The sequence below is a fragment of the Chelonia mydas genome, chromosome 1, assembly GCF_015237465.2.
Source record: "Chelonia mydas isolate rCheMyd1 chromosome 1, rCheMyd1.pri.v2, whole genome shotgun sequence".
Classification (NCBI taxonomy): domain Eukaryota; kingdom Metazoa; phylum Chordata; order Testudines; family Cheloniidae; genus Chelonia; species Chelonia mydas.
The window spans coordinates 202,789,143-202,817,124 of NC_057849.1; the positions used below are offsets into that span (position 1 = coordinate 202,789,143).

The 27,982-nt window shown below is 47.0% G+C and overlaps 1 protein-coding gene across 10 annotated transcripts; it reads right to left on the reverse strand.

Annotated features, from left to right (window-relative positions):
* Positions 1-25: 25 nt before the first annotated feature.
* On the reverse strand, positions 26-27,882 carry TNFRSF1A (TNF receptor superfamily member 1A). 10 transcript variants are annotated; one of them, XM_043538757.1, is made up of 12 exons: positions 27,764-27,882; positions 27,180-27,260; positions 24,900-24,979; positions 22,255-22,416; positions 11,402-11,576; positions 10,756-10,884; positions 10,252-10,398; positions 8,256-8,334; positions 7,668-8,020; positions 7,274-7,320; positions 1,943-2,093; positions 26-1,362 (listed from the first exon to the last, which is right to left on the reverse strand). In XM_043538757.1, exons 4-12 carry the CDS (start codon positions 22,291-22,293, stop codon positions 1,094-1,096), a joined length of 1,389 nt encoding a protein of 462 aa, XP_043394692.1. In that variant the 5' UTR covers positions 22,294-22,416; positions 24,900-24,979; positions 27,180-27,260; positions 27,764-27,882; the 3' UTR covers positions 26-1,093. The 10 variants fall into 10 exon arrangements, with proteins under 10 accessions (XP_043394692.1, XP_043394694.1, XP_043394695.1 ...); XM_043538759.1 differs by lacking the exon at positions 22,255-22,416 and having other exon boundaries at positions 7,668-7,794; positions 7,933-8,020; positions 27,180-27,863; XM_043538760.1 differs by lacking the exons at positions 22,255-22,416; positions 24,900-24,979 and having other exon boundaries at positions 7,668-7,794; positions 7,933-8,020; positions 27,180-27,863.
* Positions 27,883-27,982: the final 100 nt, after the last annotated feature.

A 27,982-nucleotide genomic window follows, 5' to 3' on the forward strand; every position in this document is an offset into this window, starting at 1 on the left:
GGACAAATGCAGACTGGAAGCAGGGTTACAAACTGGGCTTTTATTTCAGAGTGTTTAGTGTATTTACAAGAGTTTTTAAAAAATGGCCTGGCCCTGTGCAGGAGACAGAGAACCCCTGCTCAAAAGGTGTGAGGATAATCTGAGCCCTTAGCTATACCACACCTCACAAGGGCTAACACTTGGAGGAATGTAACACTGAGCACTCATGGGATGGAGACTGGGAAGTAGTGTGAAATTATTCAGAAGTTCCTAACAAAATATATGCCATCGTATTTTCAGTTAAATCAGATTAAGCAAATCACCCAAAGGCAGACGCACATATGAGGCCATAGTCACGCGTGCCTGCCTTGCCTGAGTGTAAGCAGAGATGTGCAGATGCACTCATGCCACTGTATGTGCATGCACTTTTCCATTCTCAACCAGTCATTCATGCATGCACACAGGCAAGCACATTCAAAGCCACACTCGCGCCCATCCATGCACGCTTGCTCTTGTTCATGCACACACGCACAGTGACACATATACATGTCCTTTGTTAATGCTCTTTTACATGTGTTTTAGGTACAGAAAAGAGCTATAGAAATAGCACCAATCCCACCTGACCTATCAGCACCTGAGAAACCCCATTACTCCCCTTGAGCAATAGAGGAACAGGAAGATAACTTCTCCCTCTTTCTTGTGGTGGCACCATCCAACCGCTGAACACCCATGACTAGGCCCCAGTCGATGTTCCCTTTCCAGGGCTGGGAGGTTGGGTTCTGCATTGTAGGTTGGCCTCCATGTTTCAGTCACAGAATCAGCCTGTTTCGTCCTTTCGGAGGTGCTCCCCCATGACAGTTGCTGTAGGACTCTCTCTTGGTTTGACGGCATAAGTGACTTTGTGGTTCACTGAAAAGTGATCATTAACCTTCCACCAGCATCACCTGCTGCCAACCCCAACAAACATACCAGAGGGGGTCGGGAAAAGAGGTGGAGACACACAAGAAAGAAAGAGTGAACTAGAATCCTCTCTGAAGAGGAGGGACAGAGCTACAGAAGGGAGCACTAAAGCAGAAGAGGTTAGAGTTGCCTGTGCAGGAGGTAAGAATGGGGGTTAGGGCTGCCTGGACAATGCCTCCTGGATAGCCTCGCTGCAACCACTCAGCTCCATCTGGTTGAGGACATAGCTGATGCGCTCCACTGTGGCACCCTGGCCCATCTGCAGCCTCCATTGTCTCAGCATCTCATACTGGGCATCCCGCACGCGCCGCTGCTCCAGCTCGATTCGCTCAATCTCATAGTCACTCAGCCCCAGGCGTCGCACAAACTCCTTCCACCGAGACAGCAGCACGTGGTCCGCCACAGTATAGAGAACAACAGGGTCTGGGTGAAACAAGCAAGGGGACATCAGCAGCAGGGTCTGGGGAAGTGAAGGGGGGACGCAAACGGCACCAGTGTAGTCTGGGTGAGAAACATGATGGTGCCATGTTGGGAAGCACCTCCCCCAGATGAGATCTTGCACCCCTCTGAGTGATCACACAGACACATGTCACACCTGGGTCTGAGCCTATCTACAAATGAATATGGAGGATCCCGCAAGCTTGTTCACAGGGATGGTCTTGCATACACATGCACACACATGCCAGGCCATTCTTGTAAAGATGCTTGCACTGTGTCACTGCCACGCATTCACACAGTAAAGTACAGCAGGCCATAAACTCACCAAAACAAGACTGTCACACACAAGACTGGACACATGCAACAGGCCACCCTTGGCTGGCCTCATGCAAACACATACACATGTGAACTCATATGTACTAGATCTGCTTGGGCACAGGGCAGCAAATGATGCACAGAATTGTCAGGCACATATGCACACAGGTGCACATGCTGCACAGACACATGCACATCCCACCCCCACATACACGCAGAAATCCCATTTCTCAGGGGGAGCTGCACTCACTGTCTGGGAGTTGAGTCTTTCCAGCAGGTCTGACACAGTCTGGTAGCTCTTGTGCAACCATTGACCTTGGCACAGCATTGGCTGTCCACATTTTTTCTATCTGGGGTGGTACCGGAGCAAAGGTGGAAGCTTTCCTCTCGTTCATCACAACCTGTGAGAGACAAGTATTTACTCTGGAATCACCACTGGAGCAACCCAACACCCACTATATCTGAGGGGAACAGCTGCTACTGCGCACTTAACAGGGTAGTGGATCAGGGACCCAGGAGTTAAAACTTTCCCATGAGGGAGGGGAACCCCCCAAAGACACCTTATTTGTGGGGATGGGGGTCAAACATTTCTTACCTGCAGAGCAAAAGGGGTTAAACTTTCTCTTGGCATCAGAAAATGGGAGTCTAAGAGGAAACAGCTACAGAACTGAGTCATGCCGGGAGCCCAGCTCGGGGCCCCATGGTCTCAGAGATCTCAAACGAGTTGCAGAGGAGGGAGGGGACAGCCCCTCTTTATACAGTCTTGAGGAGACCCCAATACTGCACTCAGCTCTGAGCCCCTTAATCCCAGAGAGGTAGCGACAAACTGAGGGAGCTCAGAGAAGAACCATAGAAATGCTCAGGGGGCTGGAGGGATCAAATTCTGAGGAGAAATTCAATGAGCTAAATCTGCCAGGCTTGGCCAGGTCAGGCATAAAGGATGTGGGGGGGGGGAAACAGGGTGGGACATGAGACCCATCTGCAAGTGTCTGAAAAGCATGAATCCTGAGAGAGAGGAGAATGGGGCAAGATGAAGCCTGGGGATAGGAACTCAGAATCTATTCCTCACTCGTCAGGGGGTCTGTGAAACTGAGCCCTGGTCTACACTACGAGTTTAGGTCGAATTTGGCAGCGTTAGATCCATTTAACCCTGCACCCGTCCACACAACGAAGCCATTTTTGTCGACTTAATGGGCTCTTAAAATCGATTTGTGTACTCCTCCCCAACGAGGCGATTAGCGCTGAAATTGACATCACTGGGTCAAATTTGGGTGAGTGTGGATGCAATTTGATGGTATTGGCCTCCGGGAGCTATCCCACAGTGCTCCACTGTGACCGCTCTAGACAGCACTCTCAACTCGGATGCACTGGCTAGGTGGACAGAAAAAGCCCTGCGAACTTTTGAATTTCATTTCCTGTTTGGCCAGCGTGGCAAGCTGATCAGCACAGGTGACCATGGAGTCCCAGAATCACAAAAGAGCTCCAGCACAGACCAAACGGGAGTTACTGGATCTGACCACTGTATGCGGAGACGAATCCGTGCTATCAGAACTCCGTTCCAAAAGATGAAATGCCAAAATATTTGAAAAAATCTCCAAGTGCATGAAGGACAGAGGCTATAACAGGGACCCGCACCAGTGCTGCGTGAAACTTGAGCTCAGGCAAGCCTACCAAAAAACCCAAGAGGCAAACGCCCACTCGGGGTCAGAGCCCCAGACATGCCACTTCTATGATGAGCTGCATGCCATTCTAGGGGGTGCCCCTACAACTACCCCACAACTGTACGTGGACTCCTGCAAGGGAGTCTCACGCAACAGGGATGAGGATTTTGGGGACGAGGAAGATGAGGAAGATGGGGAGGTTGAAGACAGCGCACACCAGGCAAGCAGAGAAACCATTCTCTCCAACAGCCAGGAACTGTTTATCACCCTGGAGACAGTACTCTCCCAACCCAGGCTCCCAGACCTTGAAGGCGGAGAAGGCACCTCTGGTGAGTGTACCTTTGTAAATATAATACACAGTTTAAAAGCAACCGTGTTTAAAGATTAATTTGCCCTGAAGACTTGGGATGCATTCGCGGCCAGTACAGCTACTGGAAAAGTCTGTTAACGTTTCTGGCGACGGAGCAGAAATCCTCCAGGGACATCTCAATGAAGCTCTCCTGGAGGTACTCCCAAAGCCTTTGCAAAAGGTTTCTGGGAAGGGCAGCCTTATTCCATCCTGCATGGTAGGACACTTTACCATGCCAGGCCAGTAGCATGTAGTCTGGAATCATTGCATAAGAAAGCATGGCAGCGTATGGTCCCGGTGTTTGCTGGCATTCAAGCAACATCCGTTCTTTATCTCTCTGTCTTAGCCTCAGGAGAGCGATATCATTCATGGTCACCTGGTTGAAATAGGGCAATTTTATTAAGGGGACTTTCAGAGGTGGCTGTTCCTGCTGGGCTGTTTGCCTGTGGCTGAAAAGAAAATCATCCCCGCTGTTAGCCACGTGGTCGGGGGAGGGGTGAAGCGATCATCCCAGAGAATTGGGTGTCGGGGGGGTTTAGTTGGGTTTGTGCTGCACGTTAACCCGAAAACATCAGCCCCTCCTTTTAAATGGTCAATGTGTTTTTTTCAATTTTAATCTCCCTTTTTTTTCTCCCGCAGCGGCAAATGTTTCAACGCTGCGACTAGCATCTCCGTCCCAGAGGCTAGCGCAGATAAGAAGGCAGAAAAAAAACGCACTCGTGATGAAATGTTCTCTGAGCTCATGCAGTCCACCCAAACTGAAAGAGCCCAGCAGAATGCGTGGAGGCAGACAATGGCAGAGTCCAGGAAAGCACAAAATGAACGCAAGGACAGGAGGGACGCACGAGAGGACAAGTGGCGGGAGCAAGAGGAGAGGTGGCAGGATCAAGAGGAAAGGTGGCAGGATCAAGAGGAAAGGTGGCAGCAGCATGATGAAAGGAGGCAGGATGCAATGCTGAGGCTACTGTAGGATCAAACTGATATGCTCCAGCGTATGGCTGAGGTGCAGGAAAGGCACAGACCACCACTGCAGCCCCTGTGTAACCAACCACCCTCCTTCCCAAGTTCCACAGCCTCCTCACCCAGACGCCCAAGAATGTGGGGGGAGGCGCGGCGGCTCTGGGCACCGAACCACTCCACCCCAAAGGACTACCCAAGCAACAGAAGGCTGGCATTCAATAAGTTTTGAAGTGCAGTGTGGCCTTCTCCTCCCCCACCCCACCCGGTGCTTCCCTCCTCCACCACCCCTCCTGGGCTACCTTGGCAGTTATCCCCCTATTTGTGTGATGAATTAATAAAGAATGCATGAATTTGAAACAACAATGACTTTATTGCCTCTGCAAGTGGTGATGGAAGGGGGGACGGGAGGGTGGCTGACTTACAGGGAAGTAGAGTGAACCAAGGGGGCGGGTTTTCATCAAGGAGAAACAAACAGAACTGTCACACTGTAGCCTGGTCAGCCATGAAACTGGTTTTCAAAGCTTCTCTGATGCGCAGCATGCCCTGCTGTGCTCTTCTAACCACCCTAATGTCTGGCTGCGCGTAATCAGAGGCCAGGCGATTTGCCTCAACTTCACACCCCACCATGAACGTCCCTCCTTACTCTCAAAGATATTGTGGAGCACACAGCAAGCAGTAATAACGATGGGAATATTGGTTTTGCTGAGGTCTAACCGAGTCAGTAAACTGCGCCAGCACACTTTTAAACGTCCAAATGCACATTCTACCACCATTCTGCACTTGCTCAGCCTATTGTTGACCAGCTCCTGACTACTGTCCAGGGTGCCTGTGTATGGCTTCATGAGCCATGGCATTAAGGGGTAGGCTGGGTCCCCAAGGATAACTATAGGCATTTCAACATCCCCAATGGTTATTTTCTGGTCTGGAAAGTAAGTCCCTTCCTGCAGCTGTTGAAACAGACCAGAGCTCCTGAAGAAGCGAGCGTCATGTACCTTTCCCGGCCATCCCACGTTGATGTCGGTGAAACATCCCTTGTGATCCACCAGAGCCTGCAGCACCATTGAAAAGTACCCCTTTCAGTTTATGTACTGGCTGCCTTGATGATCCGGTCCCAAGATAGGGTTATGCGTTCCGTCTACTGCCCCACCACAGTTAGGGAATCCCACTGCAGCAAAGCCATCCACTATGACCTGCACATTTCCCAGAGCCACTACCCTTGATAGCAGCAGCTCAGTGATTGCGTTGGCTACTTGGTCACAGCAGCCCCCACAGTAGATTTGCCCACTCCAAATTGATTCCCGACTGATCAGTAGCTGTCAGACATTGCAAGTTTCCAGAGGGCTATTGCCGCTCGCTTGTGAACTGTGAGGGCTGCTCTCATCTTGGTATTCTTGCGCTTCAGGGCAGGGGAAAGCAAGTCACAAAGCTCCATGAAAGTGCCCTTACGTATGCAAAAGTTTCGCAGCCACTGGGAATCATCCCAGACCTGCAACACTAAGCAGTCCCACCAGTCTGTGCTTGTTTCCCGGGCCCCGAATCAGCGTTCCATGGCATGAGCCTGCCCCATTGCCACCAGGATGGCCAAATTGCCGGGGCCTGTGCTTGGGAGAAGTCTGTGTCCATGTCCTCATCACTCCTGTCACCATGCTGCCATTGCCTCCTCGCCTGCTTTTACAGGTTCTGGTTCTGCATATACTGCATGATAATGCATGAGGTGTTTACAATGCTCATAACTGCTGCGGTGATCTGAGCGGGCTCCATGCTTGCCATGGTATGGCGTCTGCAGGAGAGCAGAGTTGCAGGGGCAGCGGTGGTTGGATGACCAATTTTGCAGACCTACTGCACCGTCTGCTGCCAGGACACAACAGCTGAGCAGGCTGCATGCTTGCTGTGTTATAGCAAGACAAGAGCAGCTGAGCAGAGTTGCAGCGGAAGCAGCCCTGCGAGATCAGCAGGAGAGCAGAGTGGCAGCGGAAGCGGTGGATGACGACGGTCACATAGAGGACCTGCGAGGTGGATTCATAGCATCAGGAGAGCAGAGTGGCAGCGGAAGTGGTCGTTCGATGACGATAGTTTGCAGACCTACTGCACCGTCTGCTGAAAGCAGTATGGCACCCGCACGGAAAAAAGGCATGGAACGATTGTCTGCCGTTGCTTTCACGGAGGGAGGGGCGACTGACTACATGTATCCAAAACCACCCGCGACAATGTTTCTGCCCCATCAGGCATTGGGAGCTTAACCCAGAATTCCAATGGGTGGCAGAAACTGCGGGATAGCTACCCATAGTGCAATGCTCCAAAAGTCGACACTAGCCTCGGTACTGTGGACACACTCCACCAACTTAATGCGCTTAGTGGGGACACACACAATCAACTGTATAAAATCGCTTTCTAAAAAATCAACTTCTATACATTCGACCTAATTTTGTAGTGTAGACATACCCTGAGAAGTTGTCTCTTTATGTATAGGACCCAGAGCCTTAGTGCTCGGGATGTTCAGAAGTACAAACCCTGAGAACAGGCTGGGGGAAGAATATTGCCCTGGGCCCCAGGCAGGTGGAATGGGTCTGAGGGGAATGATAATCTGAAGGTAGGTTTCTGCACTGAGTACCTTGCTTACTTCAGATACCGGCTCCCTCTTTGGCTGCTGCGTAGAAACTGAAAAAAGAAGAAATTGTTTTCACTTCCTCCCCGCCAAGATAAACAGAAAAAGCAGCTCAAGCCCACGGGTGCCTCTATAGCTCTGACTTCACTCGAGGGATTTTAGTGAAATGCACAAATCCCAGCAACAAGCTCACGGGAGGGATTCTTGTCACAGGCGTGAGTATGAATGCAAGACTGTAAGAACTGCCAAGATCAGGACAATGAGCTCATCTACCCTGGCATGCACCTCCATCCTTGCACTAGATCAGACCAATGGGATGCCGAGCCCCATATGTCCCTCCCTCCCCCCCCCCCGGCAAAATCCCCCCAGCCAGTATCACCACAGAGACCGTTGTACTCACCACAGGAGTAAAAAATAGCGGTTGTCAATTTTTGACGGTATTGCTTGATCAATTTAACTGCAAAGAGCAGTCCAAGGCTAGCTGCAAGCACGACGACGAGGCCAACGAGTAAGATGGTATGACCTAGATGAGGGAGAAACGTTGAGTGAGTAACAGAAGGAAGGGGAGAGGGTGGGAGTAAGGACAGGCGCAAGACTGGAAAGGGAACATGTGAAGATGGGGATGGGATTGAAAGCAGAAGCAAATGTTGGAGGAATGCCAATACTGTACCCCAGTAGTTACCCTGCACCGAGGGGGAAGTTGATGGCCTTGGCACTGCGTCACAGACCTTCTTACATTCTTCTTCATTACAGCTGAAAGAGGGAAGCAGAAATCTGAGTGATGTGGGGAGTGAGGGCAACATGTATCAAGTATTCTTAGAGACTGCCCCATTTCACAGCCCCTTGCAAATCTGCCTGGTGACAGCACTAGGGGGCAGCCTGAGCACGGAAGATGAGGTTATTCAATCTGCCTGCAGAAGGTCAGTGCCTAATGGAGTCCACTCTCACAGTCGCATAAGTAGGGGGAGCATAGGAACAGGAAACCAACCTGTTGCAAGGGTTGCAGCTATTTTTGTGCAGGAAGTATCCAGCATGACAGACACAGATCGTGTCACTGTTCTTTGTACCTGTAGAGAAAGGAGGGAAACATCAGCCCCAGGGGAGATGACGGAGAAGGAAAATCCCTTGAGGGTGGGGAGAGGATGATCTCTCTTTGGGGGTGGGGAAACTGTTGTCAGGAAGGTGAATCACTCCATGGCATGGGTGTTTGGGAGGAGATGGGGGCAGGTGTGACACTCTCCGGTAGATGGTGGCTGGGGAAAACTGTTTCAGAGCAGGGGGATCACTCTCTGGCACAGGACAGAGGGAAACTGCTCCAGTGTAGCAGAAACTGGGTTGAAGGATGGAAACAGAGAGGTGCACAAGGGAAAAAATTCACTACAGAGCAAGCAGGAGGGGAAGGAGAGGGAGAAGTGGCTCCAGAGCAGCAGGCATGAGTGAGGAAGCCAATCAGGGCAGGGGGGAAGGGAGAAATCACTCTGAGCTGTGGGATGTCATGTGTGGGCAATATCTGTAAGAAAAAATGCTCTAGTGCAGTTGTGAGGGAAACTGCTCAAGAGGAAGTCACACCATGAGGGAGGGAGGGAACCAGCTAAAGGGCAGGGCAGGGTGGAGGAGAGGCAAAACTCACTTGAGGAAGGGAGGGAAATTGGCTCCAGAACACATGGGGGGGGAGGATGGGGAGCGCACTAGGGGGAGGAGGGAGGGAAACAGCTCTAAGTCAGAGGAGAGGGAAGGAAATTGCTCAAGGGCAGGGGGAGGAGGGAAGTCACTCTAGGGCAAGCGTGAGTGTGTGCAAGTGTGAGAGGGAGAGAAGCGAGAATGGGAAGGGGCATGGCAGAGGAGGGGACACGCCTAAGAGGCAGGGAAATTCATACCAGGGAAGGTGTGAGATGTGGAAGGGGAAAATTGCCAAAGAGAGGGAGACTAGCTTCAGAACAATTGGGTAGGGAGCTGTACTATGGGAAAAGAAGGAAAACAGACTACAGGAGAAAGGGGATGGAGGAGGAAATGAGCATAGGTCAGGAGGGAGGTGGTGCGGGACTAAGGCCTGGTCTACACTAGAAAATTAGATCGGTTTAACTCTGTTGGTCGGGGATGTGAAAAATCCACATTCCTGAGTGGCATAGTTAAGCTGACCTAAGTCTCTGTGTGGACAGTGCTAGGTCAATAGAAGAATTCTTCAATCAATCTAGCTACCATCTCTCAGGGAGGTGGATTATCTATGCCAATGGGAGGCATTCTCCCATCAGCACAGGTAGTGTCTACACTGAATTGCTACAGTGGTGCAACTGTAGCATTGCAAGTGTAGACAGACCCGGAGTCTCTCCATAAGAAGGAGAGGGGTATGGAAAAATCACTCCCAAGTCAGGGAGAGGCTGGAGGAGAGAACTGCCCCATGGCAAGGGAGAGGGAAATCAATCAAGGGCAGGGGGAGCAGAGGAGAAAGTGATTCTACGGCAGTGTGGGAGTGCATCACTCCAGGACACAGGAGGTGTAAAACTGCTCCAGAGTGTGAGAGAGAGTAGGATCCTTCCAGGGCTTATTGAGGGGAGTGGGAGACATTGCTCCAGAGCAGCAGGAGAGAGGTATCCAGAGTAGAAGGAAAAATTTGCTCAGGACAGAGCAGACTGGCTCCAGCACAGGCAAGGTGGGCAGAGGTGGACGGAATTAATATGAAGCAGGAAATTTCTCCTGGGTATATGGAGGGGGGAAAAGTTCACTCTGTGGGTCAGGAGAGAGAAAGATAATCTGCGATGGGGGAGCAAAGACTGCACTGGGGCAAGGAGGGGTAGCGAAGACTGTAGAAGGTGAAATCATTCCTGGACTCAGGAAATAAAGTAGGAGGGAAGGAACAAGAAATTGCTCCAGAAGAGAAATAACTCCAGGGCAGGGGATTTGGCTCCCTCAAGACAAGTGGGTGAGAGGAAGGGGTTGCTATGTCCTGCCCTGGCAGCAGTAGCAGCTGTCTGCGTCACACTCACATTTTTGCCGGATGGTCCCGTTGTGGCATAGGCTGCAGTTCAGACATTTGAATAAAATACTGTCTGTTTTCTGAAATTGGTTGGGCAGACAGCCACAGACAGTATCCTTCTTTTCACTACACTCAGACAGTGTTATCTGCTGGAATTCTGAGGGGAGACAGAGAGGGAGAGAGATGATTCCACCCTCTTTCCACCACTGGGTCCTCTTCATGGTGACAGCACAGGCCGGAAACAGACATCATCATCCTCTGCTCTCCCCCAACTAAGAGTTGGTACCAAAGAGCCTGACGATCACTCCCTCCAAGCTCTTGTCCTCATCAGAACACCACCACCCTATTGCAATTACCGACACTCTCCCTATCCCTTTCCTCCACTGTTCTTGTCCCCATCCACCCACCTCCACTCTATCCTAATTCCTCACCACCGCAGCCCCACGTCCACTCCTGCAGTCCCTGTCCTGCCACCACCACCCGCTTCCCCCATCCTCTGACAGGTGAGACTCACCTGAACGGCACCGCCGGCAACTAATGCATTTCCTCAAAATGTTATCCGTAGCCGTGAACGTGCCCTTAGGACATTGCGTGCAGCGGGTCGCAAGACTGTTTGACTGACAGTCTTCTGCCAAGTAGGTCCCTGAAACAGAATCACCTAACAGGGATCTGACAGGCATAGAGAGACATTCTCCTAGGGCAAATGAGAGCCAGAGACACTGCAGCGGAAAGGGGAATCCAGACCTGAGAGTCTGCTCTAGCTATAGGCAAACTAGACAGTTGCCAAGGGTGGCAGCTTTCTGGGGGGTGGCTCCCCCATGGCATTGTGACCTGGCATGCTAAAGGGTGGGGTGATTTTGTAGTGGGAGGGGTACACACTGAAGTTTTACCTAGGCAGCAGATTGTCTTGAGCAGCATCTGGCTGAGAGTGCAAGTAAATGGTATGTTTCCTTAGTCCCAGCAGGGGATGCACTCACCAGGGTGGGGGGACAAGGGGAGAGGAGATCCCATGACTAAGAGTACATGTCTCCTTTACCCCAGGATGTGGCATTCTCACCAGGGATAGCTGGGGAACAAGAGATATTTGGACTGAGAGTTCAGGAACCAGGAATTCCTCTCTGGCCTTAGCAGTAATGACTCACTGTTACACTCTATTGTACCTGCGTGGCATCTCATGCAGCAGTGGGTCCTGTTGGAGTGTAGGTACTCTCCCACCTGACACTTTAGCTCCCTCTTCTTTCTCCCCAGGGATATGCCATGGATTTGTAGGGTATCTGGGTTTGGGGCTACTCCCAAGCATTCCTCAGCCCACACCCAGGCCAGAGTTAGAATGAGCTGCAAAGGAAAAAGACCATTGTGAGAAATTATTTCTTTGGGTAGAATTCACAGCTGAGCCTAACACCAGCCTGTCATGACAATGAGACCAACTGAACTGACCTACTTTCTGAAGAGAGACTGTAATGGATACAAGGCCTATGGACGAATATGAACCACATGGAATTTTAAGGAAGGACTGAAATCCTTTCACTTGAGTCATGCAAAAGACAACCTAATTCCTGATGAAATCTTTTTTTGTAATACATTTCACTGTTCAAAAACTAATATGCTCCAGGACTACAAAGACAGACATCCTGAGACTTCCAAAACTGTCTAGAAAGCTTCAGAGCAATGTAACATCATTACAGCAACTCACTCATCTATAATTATACGAGTATCACACACCCTCTCCCTTTATTTTAATGTTTTTGTTTTATCGGTGTTTGGTTGGGAAAATTGCTTTAACAAAATAATTTATAAAGCTGTGAGCTGAGAATGTTTTTGACTGCAGTCTTATTACTATTTCCATCAGTTAAGAAAAGTTATATTTTCCTTCCTCATTTAAAACCTTTTTTACTTTGTATGTTACTTCACACTGTTTATTGAGAAGTTAAGCCCTGAGCTGTGAGAAAAGAAAGAACACCAGATGTGAAAACTTTTTAATGCACTACACTCTAAAAGCTAACACTTGATATTTTGGTGGCCTATATAGGCATAATGAGTTAAATAATATTTTTCCCTTGTACCGGGAATGGGCTGACTTCTCAATGAGAAGTGTGCTGTGAGAATGTACTTGTTTTGCTTTGCTTCTGTGAAATTGTTTTGATCTTTGTTTTTATAAGTTCTTTGTAATTTTATTTGAGGGCAATGTTTTCCTAACTTGCTCTTGTGAAAGGGATTAGTTCAGCTGCAAAGAAACAGACTTTTTTCTGCTGTGAGAACTCTAGCAAAGTGAAAGCTAAACCAATAAAGAGTTGCGGTTGTGGGTTTAGGAAAAGATAAGCATACAAAGGTGCCTATTACAGCTGTATGCCATCCTATTCCCCTCTCAAAAGTTAGAAGTTTTTAAGAGAAAGTTACACATGTGAAAGCCATTCAAAACTACAGAAATGATAGGAAAGTGAAATTCTGGCAAACAGGGGGACCTCCTCTCTCCAAGAATGTCAGAGAACTATGAATTATAAATAACAGATAAGAGACTGTCAGCTCTTTCAGTTGCCACAAAACAGTCAAAGAGAGATAAAGAATATATTTAAATGTACATTTATGTGATATATCGAACCAACTTCTGGGTGCTCCAAGGCCACTGGGCTGACCTAGGCTCAAATCCAAAGATGTTTGCAAGAGGGACTTGAAAACTTTCAACATCAACACTGCAAGCTGGGAAGATGCAACTAGCAACAGGCCATACTGGAATGCTACAGTGCACCAGGGACTCAAAAAGGCTGAAGAGAGGTGGTTGAGAGAGGAAAGTGCAGCAGGCCTCAAGAGCTAGTAGCGCACCAACTTTATCTTCTTGCCCGGTGCCTTATGCCCACATTATCTGTGGCAAGGATAGTCACTGAAGAATTGGACTTTTTAGCCGCCCACAGTGCTGTAGCATGACACATAGTAACTGAACTGCTTTGGCACTTATATCATCAACTTTCAAGATGGACAGTTGCCATTAACCAACTCACATGAAGGCAGGATGGAATCCACAGTTCCAAGAGTAAGCCAGTTAGACACAAAGAACTGATTGCAGCAATTGATTATTTGCTGGGAAGAAAGTGGAAGAGCATTCACGCAGATGGTCTGACAATAATGAAGCTGATGTTCTAGCCAAAGAAGAAGCTTTCAACAAGATACCATGGGAATGTACAAACATGAACCAAGTGTAAATAAAGTACATAGTGTAAATATAGGAAATACTAGAAAAGCCAAGTATACAAAACACCGGGTCATGTAAGCTGATTACTCTGATACCACATCTTCAGGCATAACAGACAAAGGGACAGGGATGAATCAGATTTTGTGAAAGCAGTTACAAGACAGTCATTTCTAGGTTTTACAAATATATAAAAGGCTAATAAGTTTTATTACTGATCACGATCTGAGGAATAATCAAGAACTATAAACCAAGGATGAACCAAAGCTAATGACTCAGCCTTTTTAAAAGACTTTTACACACACAAAATACCATGATAACTAGTTCCCAAGAACTATTTCAGGACTTTTGTTAATGCATATCCATGATGATTTCTATAGAAGTAGTCATTTAGGAATCCATGACATCTATCAAGCACTAAAGTAAGCAACATACTGGCAAGACATGCATGAGCTGCTTTGAAAGAGGTTGTTACATGCCATAAATAGCAACTCACCAGGACAAGGTTCAGACATCCTCTGCAATTCACAGAGATTGCTTTCTCATGGTCAGATTTACAACTTGACTTTAGTGGACCCATTCCACAGATCAAGTTGGGATAAGTAAGTATATACTAACTGACACCTATTTGTTTACAAAATGGATAGAATTTTTTCCCCACATCAAATGATAGTTCAAACCACCAAACCACAGCATGTGTGCTGGTGAATCATGTTTTTAGTCACTGAGGCTTGCCTTGGGGAACAAGAATCAGAAAGCTTCAGAGGGGTAGCCGTGTTAGTGTGGATCTGTAAAAGCGGCAAAGAGTCCTGTGGCACCTTATAGACTAACAGATGTACTGGAGCATGAGCTTTCATGGGTGAATACCCTCTTCGTCGAACGAATATCCAACGAAGTGGGTATTCACCCACGAAAGCTCATGCTCCAACACATCTGTTAGTCTATAAGATACCACAGGACTCTTTGCCACTTTTAAGAATCAGAAAGTGGTTCAAGCTGTTTCTGAGACCATGGCAGATATATGTAAAATACTGGGGATTAAACCCAAAGTTACACATTGCATACCGTTTCAGTTATCTAGGCCAGACCCCCTCAACTGTACTGCATTTTGCTGTTCATCAAGGAGCCAGTTCGAGCTCCCTGTTCCACATTTATGCCTCCTCAGGTAGCTGTGTACACCTGTTGCAGTGCCTGTCAGTTGGGATGGGGAGGGAGAGCGCCTGTATATGCCCATCCCCTGCATCTGCTGGTGGTGATACAATGCACAGGCCTCACCCACCACAGCTATTGGCTGGTGCAGGGAGGCATTGAGAGTCACTCGCCCCACCCTGGCCACCTTCAGCCTGGCAAAACCCAAAGCCACCACCTCTGCAATTCACACCCTCACAGGCACTCCTGCCTAGCCTGAAAGTACTGTAGATGTCTGCAACTGAGGGGGCAAAAGGATGGAGCAAGTAAGAGGAACAAGGTGAGGAAGATGGGTCACTTGCTGGAGGATTCTCTGCTCCTTGAAGTCTTTAAGTCCACGATATGAGGACTTCAATAGCTCAGACATAGGTGAGAGGTTTTTCGCAGGAGCGGGCGGGTGAGATTCTGTGGCCTGCATTGTGCAGGAGGTCGGACTAGATGATCATAATGGTCCCTTCTGACCTTAGTATCTATGAAAACAAGGAAAAAGAAACAGAGGGAGGAAATGGGGAAGAAAATAAATAGTTGCAGAGGGGAATAGAGGGGCTGTTGGTGAGGACATGTTGGCTGAAGTGTTGGAATTAGAAAGACGGGCTAAAGTACTGAAATAATCATAGGCTAATCATTATCAGTTTGCTGAGTTTTTATCATCTTCAGGAAGAAACATTTGAGTGAATATTTCAGGGGAAAACAAAATTTTACAACATAGATGCTTTATTAAAATGTAAAGAATAGGTAAGCTCACTTCCTGTATTCTGTGTATTTTAATAGATCATTCATCTGTGTTATACAATAGTTTTTCCCCAGACATATTCATTCCAGTGTTTCTCATCGCAGAGTTGAAAACAAACTATTGATTAACACATTCTAATTAAATTAATTTAAATTAAATGCATACAATTAAAATTAAAAGCCATAACAACATTTCAATTATTAATTAAAAAAAAAAAACCTAGCATCTGTCATTTATGCACAACAGAACACAGGTAGTCCACATTTTGGTCATTTGTCACACATTTTGATGGCTCATGTCAAACACTGGCCAATTTGAGAAGGAAAACTGATCATAATCATGCTAAAAAAAGAGTTTGCGCAACCATCCAAGAAACTGGGATTTAAGATTTCCTATAGTTCTTTGTCTATTCAATCTTTACCAGTTAAGTTCACAGAATTTGTACCTTTTGACCTCATTATAAGCAGCATGAGATTCCTATATCACATACTTTATATGAAAAATAGTGAAAATAGAGCTTCTGGTTTACACACTGAGAAATACATTTATATTAAAGCAAATATTTACAGGAAGATTTTTCCTTGCCCAACAAAACCTGGAAAGGTTAACAGAAATATACAAAACCTATGACAGAAAATATCAGATTGATGGTAAGATATTTCATTTCTAAAACAGAAGGGCCCAGAAAAGTTTTGATGCAGTTGAGAAGGTCCCTATGAAATCATAGGGAAAATGCTATGTATGTGGTATATCAGATCAAAATCTCTAAAGGACACCAACTTCGTATCTTAAAATGGGTACATATAAATCACTTACAAGGGTTTATTCCCTACGATACTGATACAGACAAAGAAAATAATAAAAGCCAATAAGCAAGGCAAGTTGAAGAAAGATGCTTGCAGTGTTGTTGTAGTCGTGTTGGTCCCAGGATATGAGAGACACACAAGGTGGGTGAGGTAATTTTAGACCAGCTTCTGTTGGTGAGAGACAAGCTTTTCAGCTACACACAACAGCTATGAAGTCTGAAGGACCTGAAGAGCAGCTCTGTGTAGCTTAAAAGCTTGTCTCTTTCATCAACAGAAGTTGTCCAATAAAACACTGGTTCTCAACCAGGGATACACATACCCCAGCGCGTATTTCAACTCACCTAGATATTTGCCTTGTTGTACAACAAGCCACATAAAAAGCACTAGCGAAGTCAGTACAAACCAAAATTTCATACAGACAATTACTTTATACTGCTCTATACACTATCTAGGTACATCGACTTCAGCTACGCTGTTCTCGTTGCTACGCTATTCTTACATTGACTCCCCCTCCCCCCACAGTGTAGACCAGGGCAAAGAGAGCAATAAAAGGAGGTAAATGCTATCACCAAAAAATTTCTGATCCCAAAGACTTGCCCTAAAACCCTTCACTGGATCAATGATGCCAGTATAGCATGAGGGTTTCTTAAAATGACAGGAAAGATATACAAAACAGGAAAATGTCAGGCTAATGAACTCTTGTGGAAACTTAGTGGTAACAAGCTGGATATTAGAGTATACCTCAATATCACCTGATATTGTCTAAGGATAGCTATTGCTGATTATAAATCAGATTACTCTAAACTGGGAAGTTGCTTTCCTTCCAGTCACACTTGTGGAGTGGAAGTAGTCTATATCTTAATGGGAAGTTTTTCAGGGTACATGAACTCAACATTCTAGGACACAAGTTAGCATGGGGTAACTTTAACTCTGCATTCAATTTTTGCCAGTAAATTAACAATGTATCTAACACAGCTGTAAATTCTAGTGCAGACAGGATACAAATACTTATCGCAAGTGATGCTAACATGTTTACAAACAAATTTTTGTGTTCTAGAACAAACATTTGTGTAGCATCTACACTAGAATTTACGGTCACGTTACAGTGCTAAATAACATGTTAAAACAACTAAAAATTCAAGTATAAACAAACCCTTGAGTGTACAAATATGCCAGCTTTTATGGCATAAATACAGTACATGATGCTACTGGGGGCTTTTGGGAGGAAGGGAAATTCAAGCTCATCTGTGGACCCAGCCGCTTTTGCCCCTACACTTTTAGCTTAAATTTATTCCACTGGCTGCAGGCTACTTTCTCTGTGCTAAATGTTTGTAAAGCAAGAACACAAATATTTAATTGGTGAACGCAAGCTTCAGTGTCGCCAACTCTCATGACTATTTCACAAATCTCTTGATGTTTGGTGTATTTCCACCTCCATGAGTCACGCCACTGCATGAGAATCTCAACTCTCTTTTTTAAAAGAGGGAAGTTAGTGGCCCTCAGAATTGCAGAGAAAAAGCTTGAAAACGTGACTCAAGTGCTCCCTAAAGACTCAAAACCCAGAAATCAAATAAAGAAATCCAACTTGTATTTTTAAAAAAATATTATGATTTTGAGGGGCAGGAGTCATGATACTTTAATAAGAACATATCCCTGGGTCCAGTTTCTCACAGAGTGCTCACCCCACTGCCCAAACATGGTGTTAGTGGGTGCTGTACTACACAGAAAATCATGGGTGAGTCAAAAGGGAGCATTCTCTCCTTTGATTCAGTACTAACTCTCATATATAGGTTCTACGGGGTAAATGCCACTTAATCCTTCCCTCAGTAAGGCAGTAGTTCTCCAGTGCTGCTTAGGAGAGGAGAGATTCCTTTCTTTCTGACTAATCCCAGCAACTGAGGAGTTAAAGTCTCTAGGCTGGCTGGCAAGTCTGGAAAGCAACTGCAATTCCTGTAAGTCCAACCTCTTGCTGAGTCAGGGACAGATTAGGGAGGCAGCTCATTAAAAATGAATAGTTTCTGCTGTGCGAGGGAGTCAGAAATAGGGAAGAGAGGCAGCTGCCTGGGGCCCTGGGGAAAGAACACCAGAGTGACAAAGTAACCCCTAGAGTCACTGAATACTAAACAGGCCTACTCCAGGAACACCCCCCTGGAATATAAAGCCCTGTGGAAACCCCAAAACACAGCTTCACAGGCCCCCATGGAGAACCCAATTCAGATTCCCTGGAGATTTCTCAACATGAACTATCCCTCTAAGGGTCAGGGTGAACAAAGCCAGACAGGGAGCACTAGAAAGGCAGGGAAAACTGGAGGTGCTGAAGGGCATTGACTATACAAGGTGGAAGATCAGAGAGCGCCATTTCAGACTGGGTGGGAGGGGCAACTTTACTCTTTTTTTTTTTGGTAGATAACTTAGAAATGAGCTGATAGGACCATTGTATCTAATTTCTTTATAAAGAAAGAAAAATATATACAAACGCCAATTAAAGACATACTTTAAGCTTATATGTAAGTTTAGAACAATCAGGGGATAGTACAGCTAGATATTCCCAATCCCAAGCCTTGAGGTATCAGTTTTGGAACCTTAACACAGATATCAGAAACACAAGTTTGATACTTTGTACACTATCTTTAGTAGAGATAAATAAAAATAAATAAAATCTGTTTAAAATCTGCTTACTCTGTGTTACTGCTATTATCTACTCTATTTTAGTCAACTGTTTTTCACTCAACTAAAAAGGTATTTACTTAATTTGTAACATATGTGATTAAGGTTTTCTCTCTTTTATTAAGAATGCAAATTATTTTTCTAATTATTTTGGCATTTATGTTAACCAATCACAATCATGTACGTGACTTACTAACATTTGACTCCATCATTACTATCAGACTAGGAACCGCATTTATTTTCATATAAATTTTAAATTATTTTACAGATATAATTAAAAATACAATTTGAAAATAAGTGACCTTCATCTGCACAGTGTCTAAAGTTATGTGTTTAGTTTTCTAAAAATAAATAAATGGCACAACTAAGGTGAGTACAAGCTAAATTTACATTCTAGAAGGATATTATTATTTGATTGTACCACTTTAAATAATAAATGACAAAGCACAATACGGTAATAAAAGTAATAATGATAATTACTCCAGCCAGGACAGGTTAGGCATTTTAGAACTCACTACTCAAAGAATTAAATTTATGCATGAGAGAAATAAAATTATGAAATGCATAGGCCAGTCAAAAACACTAAAACAACAGAATAAAATTACAGAGAATATATGTGTATTGCGCATTTCGACAGGAAGTACCAAGTAGTAACAACAATTATAATAATAATACAAGTGTGTGAGAGAGTGTGTGCGCGGATTGGGGGAGACTGTGCGTTAGTGTGTGAGGAGGGAGACTGTTTGTGTGAAAGAGTGGGTGTGTTAGGGGGAGTGTGCAAGAGACTGTGCATGTGTGTGTTGGGGAGGATTGTAGGGGGGACACTGTGTGCATGTACCTGAGCTGTCTCTAAGCCATGCACTCAGGAGACTGAATGCTTGTTCAGTACAGCAGTAGCTGCAGCTCCCACTCCGGAGCCAGAGGCACCAACAGAGGCAGGTTTCCTTTCCCCCCCATCCCAGCTCAGCAGAGACCCACTCAGACACGGCCACCTCTAGCATTGGTCGGGGTCCCCCAGCACCATGCCAGCCATGGATCAGTTTCCCAAAGAAAGGGAGACTGCCAGCCAGGGCCATAGTGGCAGGAGATGTGTGGCTGGAGAGCAGCGGCTGCTGGCCGGGCACCCAGCTCTGGGAGGGGTGGTTACGGGGAGCTAAGGAAAATTTTAGGGTGGCTATAGCCACGCGCAAGCCGCCCCCCCCACATAGCTCCACCCCTACTGGTAAAATTATCATGTGGTACAAAACTTGGGGGAGCATGTGCCCCCCTCCCTAAATGGCACCCCTGGGAAAGGGAGGGCCTGGAGGAGAATTGGACACAGGAGATGGGGCAACAGGAATTATTGAAGAGAATTAGATACATAGGGACAGGAAACACAAGACAACATCCATTATCCAAATTTGTGGAACTGGGGGGTATTCGATATGTAGATGGTGGGAGGACTGGAGGGACTGTTAGAGCATTGCATTTGCAGGAGGAAGCAGAGATGTTGTAGGATTGTGGAAGTGGCTGGGGAACCTCAGGAGAATCATCTCCTTGATAGCTGAGTTAAGTGTTATTTCCTGTGGTGCGAAAGTGGGAGAAAGCAGCCTCAGGTCACTCACCAATACAAGTGGGACATGACTAACCCTCTGCCTAGCTTATATAAGGGAACCCCGCGAGCAAGCTCACGGTCTGCCATAACTCATCAGGTGTATGCAGTGTTATTGTAGCCGTGTTGGTCCAAGGATATTAGAGATAAGATGGGTGAGGTAATAGCTTTTAAAGGACCAACTTCTGTTGGTGAAAGAGACAAGCTTTCAAGACAAAGCTCTTCTTCAGGTTTGGGAAAGGTAGAAGAACTCCGTGTGGCTGGAAAGTTTCTCTCTCTCACCCACAGAGAAAAAGACATTACCTCTACAACTTTGTCTCTCTAGAACACAGGTGGGCAAACTACGGCCCGTGGGCCACATCTGGCCCGCAGGACCGTCCTGCCCGGCCCTTGAGCTCCCGGCCAGGGAGGCTAGCCCCCGGCCCCTCCCCCGCTGTCCCCCTTACCCCACAGCCACGCCGCCGCACGGGCAGCACGGCTGGCTCCGTCCGGGCAACGGACCTGCGAGCTCCTGCCACTCTAAGCGGCATGGTAAGGGGGTGGTGGTGGCACAGGTTGGGTAGGAGGTCCTGGGGGGCAGTCAGGGGACGATTGGATGGGGCGGAGGTTCTGGAGCGGGGCGGTCAGGAGTTGGGGAACGGGGTGGGGGTTGGATAGGCATGGGAGACCCAGGGAGCCAGTCAGCGGGCGGGGGTGTGGATAGGGGTCAGGAGGGCAGTCAGGGGACAAGGAGAGGGGGGGTTGGATAGGGGGTGGGGTCCCAGGGGGCCTGTCGGGGGCAGGGATATGGATAGGGGTTGGGGGGACAGACAGCAGGGTGGGTTGGATGGGGGTGGGGTCCCAGGGGGGTGGTTGGGGTGGGAGGTGCCAGGAGGGGGTGGTCAGGGGACAAGGACCGGGGGGGTGGGGGGGTTGGATGGGTCGGAGGTTCTGAGGGGGGCAGTCAGGGGGTGGGAAGTGGGTGGGGGCGGATAGGGGGCAGGGGCCAGGCTGTTTGGGGGGCACAGCCTTCCCTACTTGGCCCTCCATACAGTTTTGCACCCTGATGTGGCCCTCGGGCCAAAAAGTTTGCCCTGCTCTAGAACTTATCAAGGACAGGAGCACAGTCTTTCTAGGGCAGAAGTCCCCAAACTGTGAGGTGCACCCCCTACGGGGCTACTGAGGAACACTGGGGGGGGCGCAGCTGGGGCCCAGGCCAGCCCCTATGGTGGGGGCGCCACTCAGCTCCACTCCTGGCCCTGCCTCCAGCTGCCAGCCCCATGCCCCACTCCCAGCCCTATGCCCAGGGTTCCGGCTGTGGGCACACAACAGGGGCCCTGGCTACCAACCTCAGGCCTCTGCCAAGGTTACACTGCCAGCCCCTCCCCCAGCTGTGGCCCCAAACTTGCCCCCCTTACTCCTGTCCGTGCCCCCCGCCTCCAGGAGCCCAGCCCCAGCCCCAGCTTGGGGGGAGGAGGGAGTGCAAAGTAAAACATGTAGGGACCACTGTTCTATGGGGTCACACCAGTGGAGGAGAGAGCAGCTCAGGAGCGGAGGCAGGTTATCACTACCAGCCAACTTCTACAGAGGGGGAAAAGGAGACCGACAGAATGGGAGGGACTCACAAAAGGCACAACAGAAAATAAAACTCAGGTGGCCTAACTCCCACTCTCCTCCCAATTTTAACCCACCAGACCCCACTGCCCTCCCAGACCTGGGGATACAACCCAGGAGACTTGACTCCCAGTCTTCCTGCAGTCACCAACCAGACCCACACCACTCCCAGCTCTGCGCTCTCATTAACCCAGATCTCCAGCCTGGTGACTGACTGTTGGAGTTAGGCGCTCATCCCAAGTGTTACTCACCGTAGCCACCAAGGCAGGGGAAGGCTCCGGATGGGCCATGGTTCTGTGGTCTCCTACGTCCCCATGATAGGACCCCCGCCTCCAGAGAAGCCCCCCAAGGTCAATCCAGATCGAGCACCAAGAGACCGAACACAAACTGAAACTAATAAGTTCTGCAACTTCCTGCCAGCAAAGGGTGAGAAAGCAACAGGAAAAGGGGGGGGCAGACGAGGGAGGCGACATGGAACTGTAAAGTTAACCCTCCACTACCCACAGCACAGAGACCAAGAGATTCAGCCCTTACCCCATTCACTCTCCTCTCCCCTCCCCATGGGAAAAAAAACTCAGTTGTTCTCATTAACGCCAATCCTTCCCTCAAGGGAGCAGAAATCCATCTTCACTACTACTCTTCCTCCTCCTGGGACAAGACAAGATGCACCCCTTCCACCTCATGGGTCAGAGAGAAACCCAGATATCAATCCCCAACCTCCTAATAAACCCTCCACAAAACTGTGAGAAAGCTTGAGAGCTTGTCTCTCTCACCAACAGAAGTTGGTCCAATAAAAGATATTACCTCTCTAGACATGACACTCAGCTAACCCCTCTGTTCGTTAAGAGCAGCCTTCAGGAAGACATTTGCAGTGTAAAACTCTATTAAACCTACTATGAACAATGCTACATATATATATATATATGCCAGTAATTGGTGCTCTTTATATTATCTACATATATATTTAGATACACGTTATTATAATGGAGAGATTATTTAGATTATTTTGCACTTTCCATAAAAGATTCTTGCAACTTTTTTTGAACAGCTCTAACACCTCCATTATTTGCAGCAGGACTTTGGAATCTGGCAAGGGGGCAGGGGTTTGAATAGCACTGGTCGTATCAGTGACCCAGCACTTTGGTGAGGGGTTTTAGGGTCCTATCTTGTTCTCCATAATCTCAATTTAAAAACAAGAAGTCTTCTAGTTCTTATGGTTACAGAGAAAACCTTCAAAAATATAAAGCAAGAGTTCTACACTTAGGAAGAAAGAATCCCATGCATTGCTACAGGCTGGGGACCGACTGGCTAAGCAGCAGTTCTGCAGAAAAGGAGCTGGGGATTACAGTGGATGAGAAGCTGCATATGAGTCAGCAGTGTGCCCTTGTTGCCAAGAAGGCCAATGGTATATTGGGCTATATTAGTAGGAGCATTGCCAGCAGATCGAGGGAAGTGATTATTCCCCTCTATTCAGCACTGGTGAGGCCACACCTGGAGTACTGCATCCAGTTTTGGTCCCCCCACTAGAGAAGGGATGTGGACAAATTGGAGAGAGTCCAGCGGAGGGCAACGAAAATGATTAGGGGGCTGGGGCACATGATTTACGAGGAGAGGCTGAGGGAACTGGGGATATTTAGTCTGCAGAAAAGAAGAGTGAGGGGGGATTTGATAGCAGTCTTCAATTACCTGAACCGGGGGGGGGGGGGGGGGGGGGGGGGGGGGGGGGGGGGGGGGGGGGGGGGGGGGGGGGGGGGGGGGGGTTCCAAAGAGGATGGAGCTAGGCTGTTCTCAGTGGTGGCAAGATGACAGAACAAGAAGCCATGGTCTCAAGTTGCAGGTCTAGGTTGGATATTAGGAAACACTATTTCACTAGGAGCGTGGTGAAGCACTGGAAAGGGTTACCTAGGGAGGTCGTGGAATCTCCATCCTTAGAGGTTTTTAAGACCCGGCTTGACAAAGCCTTGGCTGGGATGATTTAGTTGGTGTTGGTCCTGCTATGAGCAGGGGATTGGACTAGATGACCTCCTGTGGTCTCTTCCAACCCTAATATTTTATGATTCTATTACCTTAATCCAAAAACCTTACGAGCAAACTCAACAACAGCAAAATATAACATTACCCATGTTTGGACTGTGTGATAGTAGGACTGTATTTTCTAAATGGACAACCAACCTAATTCTCAATTACTGAGGGACAATCTCCACTTATTGTTATATTTTGCTTTCCACAACCAAATCTCTGTACAACTTTTCATGAGTGATGTACCCAAGTATTTGGATTCTAATATCTAAACTGTATAGTTAAATCTGTTCACCTAAATTTGGGTTATTGCTGATTATGTAACTGTATGCCAGTACATATGACTTTTAAAAACTTTGTTTTTGTGGATAATCTAAGCACTATACCCAGATGTACAGACACTTTTCCCAACCTATGTATTATATAGTTTTTTTAACATTAGCTTTAATAAAAAATTTTAAGATGTGCCAGTTTCTTGAGACAGTTAATTAGGAGGTCAGAGTTAAGGTTCTGTGATAGAAAGCAAGTTTGATTAATTTGCGGTGCACACTGCTTTGATGTATGTTGGACGTATACACATTTGGAGTATGTTGCCAATGGAAGTGAATGTCACATGCACTGTGTTATCATCATTGAACATAATGTGAACGTGGCAATAAATGCTGGCCTTTTACTTTTATTTCCACCCTTTTAAAATTTTGGGTTAACTGTCATTAAACCACAGTTTGGTCATATTAATAAATTAATAATCAAGAAACAAGAAAACCTCCTCTGTTAGTGGAAAGGGTAGTGCACTAATGAGAGAGATCACACTTTCCCTGTTGTGATCACAGTTACTGGGCCTGAGTCACTGGACTATACTAAGATGCATACAAACCTGGTTCACTTTGTTTTTGTGCTGTTTATCCAAACAAGAAAGTTATTTTTATGTTTTTTCATTAAGAAATGAGACAGGACCTGCAGAAAAAACTATGAGATCCAGTAATCAAAGACTATTGTAAAACACAAAAAGAAAAGGAGTACTTGTGGCACCTTAGAGACTAACCAATTTATTTGAACATAAGCTTTCGTGAGCTACAGCTCACTTAGCTCATAAAAGCTTATGCTCAAATAAATTGGTTAGTCTCTAAGGTGCCACAAGTACTCCTTTTCTTTTTGCAAATACAGACTAACACGGCTGTTACTCTGAAACCTATTGTAAAACAGAAACACAAGGAGGTAGACTTAAGGTTGTCCGTTAAATCTTAACTGGGACATATTCTGACTGCTTCATTAGGTAATGTTATTTTAATATATTTTTGGTATGGAATTACATATAGCTATATTTAAAAACAGAAACTAGAGAAAATTGATAAGTCTCTTCACTATCTGCCTAAACAATTTGGCTAGGCAGTGCAAAAAATGGCTAAACATGACACAGGGTTTCTGTGCTTACTGTATCTCCAGAAGACTTCTGCTTTATTCAATGTGCCTTAAGAGAATGAACTAAATGACCTGAAGAAGAGCTCCGTGTAAGGTTGAAAGTTTGTCTTGCTCACGAACGGAAGTTGGGTCTGACAAAAGATATTACCTCACCCACCTTGTCTCTCTGAATTAAAAGAGTAATAAAAAACGATGGTAAAAAAGAATATGAAAACAGCATGGTTTAAATGGCTAAATGATAAAGAACTCCCTCATTTAGATGTTGTCCCTTCAGTTTGTAAGTTCTTTGGGACAAGGCCCTTGTATAAAAGTTCCTTTCTTTACTCCAAACTGGGATCACGTTTACTTTGGCCCCAGGTTTATGATGTGCTCAGCAGGGAGAAAAAACCAGGGAAAGCTCTTCCCAAGTTGCACCCAGCTCTGACAGTAGAGATGGAAAAGACTCGTTAGGTCTTGTCTAACTTATCTGCTTCTTTGAACATGGCCGATACAGGATTGTTCCCTACAGAAAAAAATTCTAATACACTGATGTAATAACTCATGTGGAGGACCAAGTCACACCCCCTTAAAGAAAAATATCAAGTTTTTCTCATGTCATTATGTTAGTGGATAAGGTTTATCCCTACTACCCTAGACACCAGCCTCCAGAACCACTAGATCTCCTGAGATCCATGCAGATTTCAGAGGATTCCCTAGAGTAGTGGTTCTCAACCAGGGATACACGTCAACCAGGGGCTATGCAGAGGTCTTCCAGGAGTTAAATCAAATCATCCAGATATTTACCTAGTTTTATAACAGGCTACATAAAAAGCACAAGTGAAGTCAGTAAAAACTAAAATTTCATATAATGACTTGTTTATACTGCTCTATATAGTATATCAGCGGTTCTCAAACTGTGATTTTGCTTTATTGGGGTTACTAGGGCCAGCGGTAGACTAGTGGGGACCCAGGGCAGAAAGTTGAAGCCCAAAGCCTGAGTTTTTAAGTGAGGTGAAACTTCGGGTCTATAAGGCAAATTAGACTCCTGAAAGGGGTACAAGTAATCTGGAAAGGTTGAGAACCACTGCCCTAGAGGTCTTCACATCAGCAGTCCCTCTCCCCCACCCCCATGCTTTAGCTTTCCCTGATTGTATCTTTGTTCCTGGAAACGCCTTTAGAGGTTGCTTATGCAATAGGGCAGAGATCTCAAACACGCGGCCCACAGAGTTATTTGCTGCGTCCCACCAAGCTCCCCGCTCCCCCCCACCTCCGAGTTATTTCCTGTGGCTGCCAAGCTCCCCTCACCTGCTGCTCCCCCCAGCGTGCCGTCTCCCCGCTCCTTTGTCTACCTCCAGGTGCTTCCTGCCGCCGAACAGCTGTTTGGTGGCGCTTAGCACATTCCAGGAGGGAGGGGGGAAGAGCAGGGAGCCACGCACTCAAGGGAGGAGGCGGAAAAGAGGCAGGGATTTGGGGAAGGGGTTGGAATAGGGGCAGAGAGGGGGCTGAGTTGGGGTGGGAAGAGGCAGGGCAGGGACCAGGCCTCATGGAAGGGGTGGAGTGGGGGCAGGGCCAGGGGAAGTGGGGGTGGGGGAAGTGATGCAGCCCTTAAGCCAATGTACTAGTCCTCATGTGGCCCTCCTGGTGATTTGAGTTTGAGATCCCTGCAACAGGTCATAAGGGCCCTCCAAATAGTTGTTAATACAGCCTCAAAGATGCACTAACTTCCCAGATTTACCACTAGGTAGGGAAAACACACCTTCTCTCTCAGCTTCTTCCTAGATCAGCTGCCAGCCCTCCGTGGAATAGACTCTGCTAGACCTTCAGAGTCTTCTGACAGCTTGGCGCAACAATGGACGGTGTCACAGAGGGGAATGAGACCAACACATGAACCCTGGGGAAGAAATAACTTCTCCCTCCTGCTATGCATTTAAAAATAAATAGTCACCACTTTAAACCACCATCAGGAGAATCACCAGATCAGGCACATTTTCCATAGACCTCTCCCCTGGCCCTTTCTCTCTCTCCCCAATTCCTGCTCTCTGTATAGGGCATCAATAGGCAGAATGGTCCCAGAATCCCACACTCCCTTCCCAAATTGGCCACAGATCTAGCCCCACTCCAATTCACCTACCTGCTGTGGGCCACTATTTCTCATTTTACCTTCCACAGAGGCCCAATTCCCAACCTGACCTTCCCTTTCATGTATGCAGTGCAGCTGTAGCCCTGTCCACCCCAGCATATTAGAGAAAAGGCAGGTCAGGTAATATCTTTTATTGAATCCACTTCTGTTGGTAAGAGACACAAGCTTTCGAGCCACACAGAATTATACTTTTCACAGACCTGAAGAAAAGCTTTGTAGAAGCTTCAAAGCTTGTGTTTTTCACCAACAGAGGTTGGTCTTCAGGTCCGGGAAAGACACTCCCCTTCATGGCAGAGATCCCAACAAGTCTTATTTCAGAGTAACAGCCATGTTAGTCTGTATTTGCAAAAAGAAAAGGAGTACTTGTGGCACCTTAGAGACCAACCAATTTATTTGAGCATAAGCTTTCGTGAGCTACA